At 42.7% G+C, this 12,707-nt stretch overlaps 1 protein-coding gene across 3 annotated transcripts in view; it reads left to right on the top strand.

Annotated features, from left to right (window-relative positions):
- LOC121866920 (solute carrier family 15 member 1-like) overlaps positions 1 to 12,707 on the top strand; it is a 43,316-nt gene that overhangs the window by 3,653 nt on the left and 26,956 nt on the right. Inside the window, exon 1 of one of the 3 annotated variants that reach the window (XM_042366662.1) lies at positions 5,505 to 5,828. The exons of 1 other annotated variant lie outside the window; for it this stretch is intronic. In XM_042366662.1, the coding sequence (XP_042222596.1) occupies positions 5,729 to 5,828 (100 nt within the window). In that variant the 5' untranslated portion in view covers positions 5,505 to 5,728. Of the gene's footprint in view, positions 1 to 5,504; positions 5,829 to 9,909; positions 10,227 to 12,707 lie in introns of those variants that run through there. One more of the 3 variants, XM_042366663.1, reaches the window with a different exon arrangement.

The following is a 12,707-nucleotide window of genomic DNA, read 5'->3' as shown; positions in this document are numbered from 1 at the left end:
AGTGTGTATTACCTCTCTGTGTCCGTGTATATGTATGGCAACACGTGTTAAAACTCCACTTGAAATCATGACCCACAATTGCCACAACAAACCCGTAAAGCTTTTTAATCTACAACACTATCAGTCAGGATTAATATTTGGAACATTAACCCACCTACACTCTCGCCTCCATGGACTCTTGAACAGGCTTTAACCTCATGTACTCTTGTGGTAATTTTAAAGGGCTGGGTCATAGGTCACGTATCATAGGAAAATTTCATATGATGTTTTCTTTTCATTATCAGCAATGTTATGTGTTTTCGTTATTATTATTTTAATATATAATTGATCTGTGTTTTGTAGCGTATGGTTATCTGTTCATGAATAAAAAACTGTATTTTGTTTGCTCGTGTTGTAAAAAATTAATCAATCAACGACACGATTACAAGAATTGTCGTGCGCATCAGTCGTCACGAGAACTGCTGTACTTGTGAGCTGCTGCCTTATATGCCCCCAAAAAATTATCTATTTCATTACGTCTTTATCTTATCGTATTAGAGAGGCACATGGCCGTTCCTGACACCAGTAAGAATCACATAGATCCCCACAGATGGTTAGTGATGGCTGTTGTCTGGTCATATTGGGTTAGTTTAAGTGAGATTGGTGATGGCTCATGGGTGTGTCTCTCTTCTCCCACTTGTTGACTCATGACCTATTCGGCTCATTCAGACACCACGTACTTGAAGGGCGACCTTAAAGTAAGACTCGACCACCCGAGTTTTGATAAGATAGATAAAGGTAAAATGCTGATATCTGTCTCAACACTCAGAAACTCAATACAAATGTCTCTCATGCAACACAAAGTTCACTCAGGCAACATAACACACACACACACACACACACACACACACACACAATATGCAGCATCAAGTCACATGACTGATTTCTCTCTCTCTCTCTCTCTCTCTCTCTCTCTCTCTCTCTCTATCAGGTTACAATGGGGGAAAACCTATACTGTAATATTAATCATTTCCTGTAATAATCTTAGTCGTCATAAAACTGAGATAAATATGATTTTATTTGGAAACGTGATTATAGTGGAGAGATTAATTTCCGACTTGAACAACTTGTGATAGTGGAAATATTTGACGTTGAGGAAATATCTGTGTGTGTCTTATTTAATGTTTTTTTATTGTTGTTTTTTTATTCGTGAATTGGTTTTCTATACTGGGTCACCTAAAGATCAGACACCCAGTCTAATCTAACCTGTTATATTATTATCTAATCTAAACTAATGATTTAACCTAATCTACCCTAACGTACTTTTTCCTAACTATAACCTAATTTAACCCAACCCAATCCAACTCAACTCAACCCAACCCAACCAGGTATCGTTAAGGTGTTCAATCATCAGGTGAAACAAGCTAGGGTATCTAATCCAACAATTCACTTCTCGGAACACCCAATATCACCTAGAAAATAATGACCACCACTATCAATACTATTTACTTAATTACCTCACCGCTGGTCGAGTTCTGGGAAGGTGTAAGGCGTTGTTAGGAGGTACAGGTTGACAATCCCTTATCCGAAATCCTTGGGGCCAGAGGCATTTCGGATTTCGGAATTTTTCGGTTTTCAGAATGGTTAGTTTTTTTTTTTTCTTTTTTATATATATATATATATATATATATATATATATATATATATATATATATATATATATATATATATATATATATATATATATATATATATATATATATATATATATATATATATGTGTGTGTGTATTAGCCCACCTGGGCACAAGTCACTGACCCACATTGGGGCCTGAGGGGCGAAAATATAATAACAATTATAATAATAATAATAATAATTCATAGGTCTAGGTCGTGTTTCTCACTTTTTTTATCTTTTACATTCTTGTATTTCTTTATTATTATTATTATTATTTTATTAATACGGTATTATTGTTATTATTATTATAAATTTTATTATTATATTTTATTATTATTGTTATCATTATTATTTTATTTTGGTGTATTTTTTAATTAAAATTTTTATTTACTATGAATAATTATTATAATAATTATTATTATAATTAGTATTACCATTACATTTTCGCCCCCCAGGCCCCGATGTGGGTCAGTGATCTATGCCTGGGTGGGCTAATCCCCGTAAAAAAAAAAAAAAATTGCTCTACAAAAAAAACTTTCGGTTTTCAGAGCTTTTCGGTTTTCGGAATTTCAGATAAAGGGTTGTCAACCTGTATATCTTTGAGTTAGTTGTATACTATTTCCAGGAAGATCAGAGGTGATTAATGTTCTGGTCATGGTTGTTGACACTGTGTAAATCCTTCGTCAGTCAAGTCAGTGAGTCAGTTCATTCGTCATTCCGTCCACCCGTCAGTCAGTCAAGCAGTCCGTCCGTCCGTTTGTTCATTCGTCAGTCCGCCAGTCCGTCCGTCCGTCCATCCATTCGTCAGTCCGTCAAGGTTCACACGAGTTGCCAAGTATCGCTGGAGTGACTACCACCTGACATGTGTCCTAAAGCTTTAGGACACAGCTTTAGAACATAGCTTTAGGAAACAGCTTTAAGACATAACTTTAGGAAACAACTTCAGGAAACAGCTTTAGCAAACAGCTTTAGGACACAACTTTAGTAAACTGCTTTAGGACACAGCTTTAGGAAACTGCTTTAGGAAACTGCTTTAGGACACAGATTTAGGTCACAGCCTTAGGACAGAGCTTATACTTACTATGAGTGACATGGACATCGGCCAGGCTTTCCCACCTGGGGATTTCCCAGGTAATGTTATCGCCGTCGAGAGATTCATTAGGGAGCTGTAAGACGCACGTGATATGGTGTAGTGTGTGTACACTTGCCCCGGGCATCGTGGTAGCGTGAGTATCATGGTAGTGTGGGTATCATGGTAGTGTGGGTATCATGGTAGTGTGGGTATCATGGTATGAACACTGGACTGAGTACTGTCCTCTGTTATCAACTTATATTACGTCATCCCTTGCCCTCCTACAGCATATTTTAAGCTAGGCAATTGTAGCCGTTCTAATCTCTGAGTAACTGAGGTGACGTAGTGCAGGCACCAGTCTGGTGGCCCTCCTGTGGCCGTTTTCAGTCAATTGACAATCAGCAGACGGGGTGACAGTTTATAGTTCCCGCATTGTCAATATAAATGCTGAATCAACTGACTCAAGATTTTTGCAAGATGTAGATGTAACAAGTCAAAACTCGTATAGATGATATTACATATAGGTAGAATATTTATAGTAAGAGGAATGTAAAGAGAGGAAGTTTGGTAGCGTGGCCGGTTAGTTATTTACACTTATATTACGTTCTTATACGTTCTTAAGGGACAACTTCTCAAACACCACTTCGATACAACTATTTATTAATTCACTCAATGACATGGACACAGTAAGACCAATATTATATCGGAGTTACTAGCACATTATGTTAACGTTACTCGACACTGACTCTCGGACACAAACATGAAATGAATACACTTCCCACAGTAGGTAACTCACCCTAGGGATAGCTCTGACAAAGACTCACGTGACCTGACGGAGGCCCAGTGGGTGCTACTGGACTGTCTCCTATGGGAGACTCTGCTTAGCTGGTGATGCCGGGGTCTGGTCGGGAAGTCTCCCTCCCAACCTGGGGGGAGGACGAGCGTGACTCTGTGCGAGTGAACAGAATGACGACCCAACAGAGACGAGTCGGATGAGAATAATGAGAGTAATGCGAAAAGAGACCGTGGACGGGACTGCAGGGCCTTTATATGGGGGAGAAACAGCCGGTGATTGACCCCTGCCAATTAACACTAAACTGGTTAGATCTGGACAGCTGTGTCCAGGTGTGGTCATGTCGCAGGTCAGTAGTGCTTTCTAATTATTACCGCCCGGGTGTGTCTTGGCCAGGTGTGATTTCCTTAACACGGTTATATCGTAGGGTTACTCAAGACCTGTACTTAGCGGCCGGGGTCAGGTCCCTTGGGTACTCCCTGTTATATGTGTTGTAATTCTCTGGGCGTATTTATTTTGGTATGATTATCTGGAATATTATTTACTGTGCATGATTGTCTTTAGGTTTGGTGTGTATTGCATGATGTCTGACAGGTCGGGAAATGTTGAGTTAGTATAAATTAGGTTAGATTAAGTTAGCATCAGGGTGTTTAATCATCAGGTGAATAAACTTGGGTCTTATCTTCACGTGATTCTCGATTTGTTTTGAGAAATAAAACTTTTTACATTTTTTTCTATTTTAAAATCTTATCTTCGTTCTTATATTGTCAAGTTTGGCTTTGTGTAGACAAACATCTTGGTATGTGTTCAGATTGTTATCACTAATGCTTGATAACGTTCTTTACATTATCTCTGGACGATGAACTAATCAGAGTATAAAATATTTATTTGGTGAAATTAAAAAGATGAATCGATATTGTGAAGAACGGACGACAGCCGATACACTACAGTTTAATGTTGACTTATGTGCGTGACACTCCCTGACCCGCATTACTGGGGCCCCGGGTTCATGTTTCCCTTCCCTTCCCCTATAAGATTTTCAATGCTTCTCTGACACGTGGGCGTTGACGTTGCTTTTTAACTAAGTTGTTATAAAAGAAAAAAAATATCTGAATTGCTTACAGTTACCCCTTCTCAGTGTTGTCACTTTCTGTTACACACACACACTATTGTTGTGTGTGGCAACTGTCACCTCTGGTTGGTACTCGTAAAGGTGTGGGTGAAGGGGTAGCAAATACAGAACCTTGTTAATCATGGGACCTTCCAACCTCCTGTTCAGCCACACTAAACATTGTTCATTTTCGGAGGCAAAAATCCTGATAATTTTACAGGTATTTTCAGGGCTGTACAACTACACATTCTCCTCATGCTAAAAATCTTCTTAGCACCGTAGCCAATGATTCACTTGTGTACTAAAGACAAATAGCATTACAAGCAGTAGGAAAGGACGAAGCTATTATCTCTGATGAGGTTTTAACGCAAATTTTATCAAAGCATAAATGAACAAATTCCAAATCATCGTGTTAGATTCCCAGTGTATATCAGTGTTAATTATACAACTAGAGGATTATTGTTATGTTTATACACAGCAGAGCCTGAGGTTGTACCGTGGAGTGTGTATGTGTCACGTTGGTTTTATTACGACGGCCGTGTTATCTCTGTCGTGTTTTTTATATCTTTTTTTAAAAGTTATTATCATATTCAACGAAGTATTGTAACGGTGGAAATGTCGGGGCAGGGTGGGGGAAATGTCTGGGTAATGCGAGGAAGTACTGTATAGGGATGGAGCTGGTAAATATCGCGGTAGGGCGGGGAAGTTATCAGGGAGGGAGAGGGGGGGGAGATGTATAGGTGGGTGGGGGAGGGGAGGTGGGTGGGGGAGGGGAGGTAGTGGGAGAGTTGGGATGGGGTATAGTGCCACCATATCTCGTTCATTAACAGGGAGAGGATCATTCCGGGCTCATAACTGGGCCAGCACTAGTACGAGCCTGACCACCCACCCACCCTCCCACTCACTCACCACCACAAACACACACCTAGGCTATACTGGTGTGTTGAATGTCATATTCTCTTCACCGCATTAAGAGACATTGACAAGTTAAAGCTTTTTACAACATCGATCCACCACGAAGCTTTGTATATTTCGTTGTTATTTTGGTCCTTGTGTGATAGTGTGGTGATAGAGGGAGGAGGTTGTGTGGTGGAGGATGCCGCCCACCACAGAGGAAGAGGAGGTGGGTGGTACAACCATTGTGTCCGCCTACCCGCTCAACGGTACGGATACTCGCGTCCTCCCAGAGACTAAAGGTAGGTTATTATGGGTTAATTTAATTGATTTTGGGAACAGCTGAAAATTTTACCCCCAGCTTATTTTATTTTATGATTAATGACTCTTAATATAACACTAACCGAACCTAACCTAACCTACTCTACTCTAAAATAACCTAACTTTAACCAAACCTAATGTACTCTTAACCTATCATTCAAGTTAACCTATGAACTAACCCCCTTCCCAGGTAGTGTTAGGGTGTTCAGTCATCAGGTGAAATAAGTTAGGGGTTAATATTAAGGGGATCTAGTTAATGCATCAATGGTGGTTAAAATACGACACCAAGGCGAGAACCAGGTCAAAGCCTTATACCAGGTGTGGGGGCCAGGGGACAGCACCTTCCCTAACTAGGTCAGAGTTCCAAGTAGTTCAAGGTTGGGATTATCTTGACCTAGAGGAAGGGTTAATGAATGTTTGAGGGAGTGACTTGGCAGGTAAAGGGCGGTGGTGGCGGGAAGGTGGACGGGACTTCTTGATGGAGGTTACGGTGGTGGGGAGATGAAGGGGGCTTGGTGGTGGAGGTTGTCTTGGTGATGGGGTGATGCTGGGAGAGATGGTGGTGTGGGAGATGGTGTTTGAGTGATGGTGGTGTGGAGATGGTGTTTGAGTGATGGTGGTGTGGGAGATGGTGTTTGAGTGATGGTGGTGTGGAGATGGTGTTTGAGTGATGGTGGTGTGGAGATGGTGTTTGAGTGTGGTGGTGGTTTGAGTGGAGATGGTGTTTGAGTGGTGGTGTGAGATGGTGTTTGAGTGATGGTGTGGGAGATGTTTGGAGTGATGGTGGTGTGGAGATGGTGTGGTGATGAGATGGTGTTGAGTGATGGTGGTGTGGAGATGGTGTTTGAGGATGGTGGTGTGGAGATGGTGGAGTGATGGAGATGGTGTTTGAGTTATGGTGGTGTGGAGATGGTGTTTGAGTGATGGTGGTGTGGAGATGGTGTTTGAGTTATGGTGGTGTGGAGATGGTGTTTGAGTGATGGTGGTGTGGAGATGGTGTTTGAGTTATGGTGGTGTGGAGATGGTGTTTGAGTGATGGTGGTGTGGAGATGGTGTTTGAGTGATGGTGGTGTGGGAGATGGTGTTTGAGTGATGGTGGTGTGGAGATGTTAGAAAGTGGGAACACAAGACTAAATATTGGTTTGGGTGTTGCTGTGTGTTGAGTCGACCCTTTTTGGTGGGTTGATGTACACTCGCAATAAAAAGTATCGGTGCATACTGTAGTGTGAACAATTTGAGACCAGTGACGATAGGTATTGGGAAAGGCGAGTTGTTCCAGCCGTATGTTGGCAGCCCTGGTCAAGTGAAACAAACCGTTATAAATAAGGTCGGGAAGTGATAAATAGACAGTATGAAATATGAGGAGCTCCCTGTTAACAAAATTATTTGTGATACTTGTGAATATTGCCACATTAATTTATGCTACCAAATAAACCACTCCACCTGGTCGTCCTGAGGGGTGGTGCAGCGTGGACGGCCGCTCCGAGACCTGTCGTCTGTAGCACCAGTTTCGAGGTGTCGCCGAATGAATCCATCGTACAGCGGTGTTCCTGTGGACACCAACCCGCAAGCTAATATCTGTGACGCCGAACCCTTCGTTATGTCGTCTGGCATGTGTAGATCTCTACTGCTTCATATTGCCTCTGTTTTATACCCATGTTCACCGAGACCGAACCTTCGCTCATCATTCAGTCGACACAAAGCAACAATCCGAAAAGAGGAAACAAACACACCGATTGTCAGCCATATGGCAACACCTAGCAGGAGGATACACTTACCAACCTTCCCGACATATCACAGTGTATACGTATCGTTTCGGAAGTCGTCGATCTCACCTTGCACCGGTACTTTTTGGTGCGAGTGTACACACTACTACTACTACTTGTTCTACTTTCCTGTCACTCGGAAACGAATATGACGACCACCAGCTATGATACAATGATATAAGTTATTAAGGATGTCACCTTCGTTGGTGAGCTCTGAGGTGAGTAGAGAGGCCGATACGGGACCGGCAGGATCGTCCACAAATGCTGCATGTGTGGAGGGCTACATCTAGTGCGGGAGGGGCGGTGGCAGCGTCTTTCCGGCGCTGGCGCTTGTCTGCCTCGGTATGCAGTTGTGCTAACTCGAAAGTACTGATTCGCACTCGAAAGTATTGACGCCTCGTGTGGTGCTCCTCCAAGCGTTACAGTGTGGAGTGATCGTCTCCTAGGTGAGGGGGTCGATTTGGCACTTTTTCAGGTTTGTCTTAAGACTATCCATTTCCCTGTAAATTTGCTGCTTTGGCAGTCTACTGTCGTCCATGCGGGTAACATGACCAGTCCAACGTAGTTGTTCATGGATAAAGGTAGCCTCGATGCTCCTACATTTGGTGTCAGCGAGAATGCTGGCATTTGTTCTCTTGTCTTCCCAGCGAATTCGAAGGATGGAACGTAGACTACGTTGGTGAAAGTTTTCAAGTGCCTTGAGGTGCCACCTGTTTGTGACCCATGTCCCAATGCCATACAGAAGGGTGGGGAGGACCTGCTTGTTAAATATGACCCAAAGAAATAAAAAAAATTATATTTGCATATTACAATCACAGTTTAGTTGGATAAGACTTAAATAAATAGTCTTAAGAAATGTGTATCTCTCAAGTATTGGAAGTTTTAACACGTGGGTAATGATATAATGTCGTGTGACGACCTTATGATAACAACTGGACAATCATACTACCTTCATTTACGAGTGAGGTGATAACGAGGCCTTTTACTTAATTATTACCACTTGATGGCTGTACTTAGCTTTTATCACTTAACGGGTGCACTTAACTAATATACCACTTGAGGATGGTTGTGGTTAGTGCTGGCTCCTTATCTTACTGTTTGTTTATTTATTTATCATTTCACCACGTAGGTTAGTACTACTTTGTTATGATCTTCCTTGTCCAGTGTTAGTACAGGAGGAAACTAGTACCCGGAGAAGACCTGGCTGCCATGTTTGGTTGGGTCACACTGGTTCACATCTGTCCCAAGGCGGGGGATGAACCCAGAGATATACGTGTTATTGCTGTGTTTGTTTTAATAACGTTTAGGTTTTATTAGGTGGGTTTAGTGTTTATCCAAGGGTTTTAATTATATCGTATGGTTCGACGTTTATCAGTTAGGATTTGGGTTAATTTGTAGGTTTTGATATATCTCTCTCTCTCTCTCTCTCTCTCTCTCTCAAACTTACATGGGACACACAATGACTCGCAGATGTACACAAGAAGTATATACAGTGTGTTGTGTCTCACCTGTCAGTCATGATTCTCTGAAGTTCGCTCGGTAAATATTCCTAAAGGTGTGAGATGGTGGCCTAAAAGTTTACTTGACCTTACAGCACAGGAACCCAACCCACCCCGACCTAACCCAACCTAACCTAACATAACCTAAAGGTGTGAGAAGGTAGCCTACTGGTTTATTTGACCTAAGAACACAAGAACCTAACCGAAGCGTATAAAAATGAACGTACTCGTGTATGATTGCTTCTGGAGTAATACATTATGTTTACTTGATGTTCTGTAATATACAGGTGGGGAGGGGGTGATGGAGGTGTGTAATGGTGGTAAATGGTGGACGGCAGGTGTGTTTGGTTTTCACAGGTGTGGTACTGTTAACACGAGAGTTCAGATGTGTGTCTGTACGTATGCGGGGTCAATGATATACATCAACTACACGTAAAGTTAAATTGGATCACCTGAAAATTAGCCCCAGTTTATTTTACCTTGAAATTAAAGTTCCTAAACCTAACTTAACCCACGGTGTTTAATTATCAGGTGAAATAAGCTGGGGCTAATCTTCATAAGATCCATTACATTTTTGTCAGATTATGAAGCTCACGTGTACTGACTCTTACTAAGCACCACACCTTTGCCTCTCTGACTCCAAGGGTGGATCCGGGGGGTCCGGATCCCCCTCCTTTGATATTCCTGATCCGCCCCTGGACTCAGGCATCATAAAACTTGAAAGATCTATTTTTTCTCCCAGGGTTATTGCACAGTTTGTTTGGAGGTGAGTGTGTGTGGGTGGGTGTTGAGCTTCAGTGTGTATATGTGTGTAGTTCCGGGGTGACGCGACTCGCCCGCGCTAGACGATCGTGGGTGCAGAGCCAGTTCTCTCTTGCCATATTTTAATGAATATTCCCTGTTCTACAACCTTATCAAAGGAAATATTCAGAAAAAAATACTTCCCACTGGTATAGGATAACAATGTGTATATTGAGTTTGTCTAAACAGACGTGACTGCGCTAAAATCAGTGGGAAGATTTTTGTGACGTGTGTGTGTTCGTTGGAGGTGGTTGGGTCGAGTTGAGCAGCATTACTATGTTTACCAAGCGTCGTTCTGCTGGCCCCAATGACTGTAAGTTTGTTTATCTTGTGTTAATGTTTCTTTCTACTGTTTAATGCTTATATAATATTATTCATTGGGTCAAGGAAGCCTTTAAGTACATTTTTATTCATATTTTTCTTGATCATAACCATAGAAGTATGTGGCATTTAATACATAACACGGGTTTATCTCTCGCCTTCTATCATTCGTAGATAATATATTTTCACATCAAATAAACAGACAAATAAAATTACTTGAAATTAGAATAAAACTTTCAAATATAGGTTCACATATGTGTTACCCCCAAGTATTGATCAATATTGGTGATGTGGAGGAGAAAGTGGTAGAGTAGGAAGTGGTGATGGTGGAGGCGTAGGACACGAGACTCGCCCGAGAGTTATCTACTTCACTGCACCTTAGATCGAATCAATGAAATAGGATGAGATGATAAAGAGATGGTTGGGGGTAGGTTAGGTTAGGTTGAGGTGAACTAGATTAGATTAGATTAAACGAGAAGATGGAGACTAGGTTAACGAATAGGAGAAGAGAGAGGGGTCAGGATAAAATGGAAAAAGAAGAAAAAGAGACGGAAATAGGGAAGAAGAGGAGAGGGAATGGGAAAACGGAGAGAAGGAGAGGGAGTGAGTACGTTATGTGAAAGTTTTGGAGGGAGGGAGGGAGTAGTTACCTAGGGAGGGAGAAAGTAGCCCTGGGCCTGGAAACTAATCATTAACACACATTATTTCACTTCATCATGTCACCTGCCTCGAGCTCACTTAATGCGTGATGTTGTGTGCGTTTTAGATGGGTGTATTATGTAGAAAGTAATATAAATTGTAGTGCATAGTGTCGTCAGTGATGTAAACTGTAGACGATAGTATACACTGTAGTCTGGGGTGTAACACTATTGTGCTTGTGGATTTTGTATTCGACACTGTAGCACTGTAGTAACTGATCACTGTAACGTAACGAGCTGGGTAAAGAATACAGTGTTACGTGTGTGTGTGTGTGTAGGTAGGTGGTGCAGGTGTGCTGACGCAAGTGTATTCACAACCTACACCTGAGCTTTACTGAAATCCACGTTCTCTACCCCTGTGGCCAGGTGAGGAGGGTGTGGCCAGGTGGAGATGTGTGGCCAGGTGGGCGAGGGGGAGGTTTGTTCCCTCTAGTGGCCTCAGTTGGACACACACTACACACTGGTAGAACACACTCGTTTATGGGCTACCTGTGTGCTGATTGGTCCTAATCCTTCGTGACGTCCTAACCCAACCCTACCCAGCTTAGTAGTAGATATTGACGACTTTATTGGCCATACACACAATAAGCCCACTTATACGTGGATTTTGTCTCATAGCTGTCCAGAGTAAACGAACTCACACAAATATGTTTCTCAACCCAGCGATTGTATAGATAGTTAGGTTGTGAAAATATATGACTATTTTACTAAATCTACCTATACGTGTGTGTTAGTCAGCTCACCCCGTATTTTTCTCTTACAGGTAACTCATGGCTTTAGAACTAAACCCCAGTTCCCTCTCTGAAGTCACGTGCACCTTACTTGTTCCCGCTTCTGACCCACCACCCACTTGTTACCCCCTCTGAACCACCACCCACTTGTTCCCCCATCTGACCCACCACCCACTTGTTACCCCCTCTGACCCACCACCCAATTGTTCCCCATCTGACCCACCACCCACTTGTTCCCCGTCTGACCCACCACCCACTTGTCCTCCCTCTGACCCACCACCCACTTGTTCCCCATCTGACCCACCACCCACTTGTTCCCCTCTGACCCACCACCCACTTGTTCCCCTCTGACCCACCACCACTTGTTCCCCCTCTGACCCACCACACCCACTTGTTTCTGACCCACCACCCACTTGTTCCTGCCCTCTGACCCACCACCCACTTGTTCCCTCTGACCCACCACCCACTTGTTCTAACTCACCACCCACTTGTTTCTGACCCACTACCCACTTGCCCCTCTGACCCACCACCCATTTGTTCCCCGTCTGACCCACCGCCCATTTGTTCCTCCTCTGACCCACCACCCACTTGTTCCCCTCTGACCCACCACCCACTTGTTCCCTCTGACCCACCACCCACTTGTTCTCTCTGACCCACCACCCACTTGTTCTGTTCTCTGACCCACCCACCACCCACTTGTTCCCCCCTCTGACCCACCACCCACTTGTTCCCCCCTCTGACCCACCACCCACTTGTTCCCCCCTCTGACCCAAACACCTCCCGTAAACTGATAAAATGATCATTAACATTTCTTGTGTATTATTGATCTTGTAGTGAATTCTTGAGCTGTAGAAGACTGTAGTTTGGTTTAATTTATCACGAAGTTTTGTTCTGTTCTACTGTAGTTTAAGTTCTATCTTCAGTCATTATCTAACTATCTATCTATTTATCTATCTAGGTCAACCAATTGGCGAAATCTATGTAATTTTTCCTTCTTTAATTCTTTTATTTTATCCGACTCTTTTTCGTTATTCCAATATTCTG

This window comes from Homarus americanus, unplaced genomic scaffold (genome assembly GCF_018991925.1).
Source record: "Homarus americanus isolate GMGI-L3 unplaced genomic scaffold, GMGI_Hamer_2.0 scaffold850, whole genome shotgun sequence".
NCBI classification, from domain to species: Eukaryota; Metazoa; Arthropoda; class Malacostraca; order Decapoda; family Nephropidae; genus Homarus; species Homarus americanus.
This window is presented reverse-complemented; position numbering and strand designations above follow the sequence as displayed.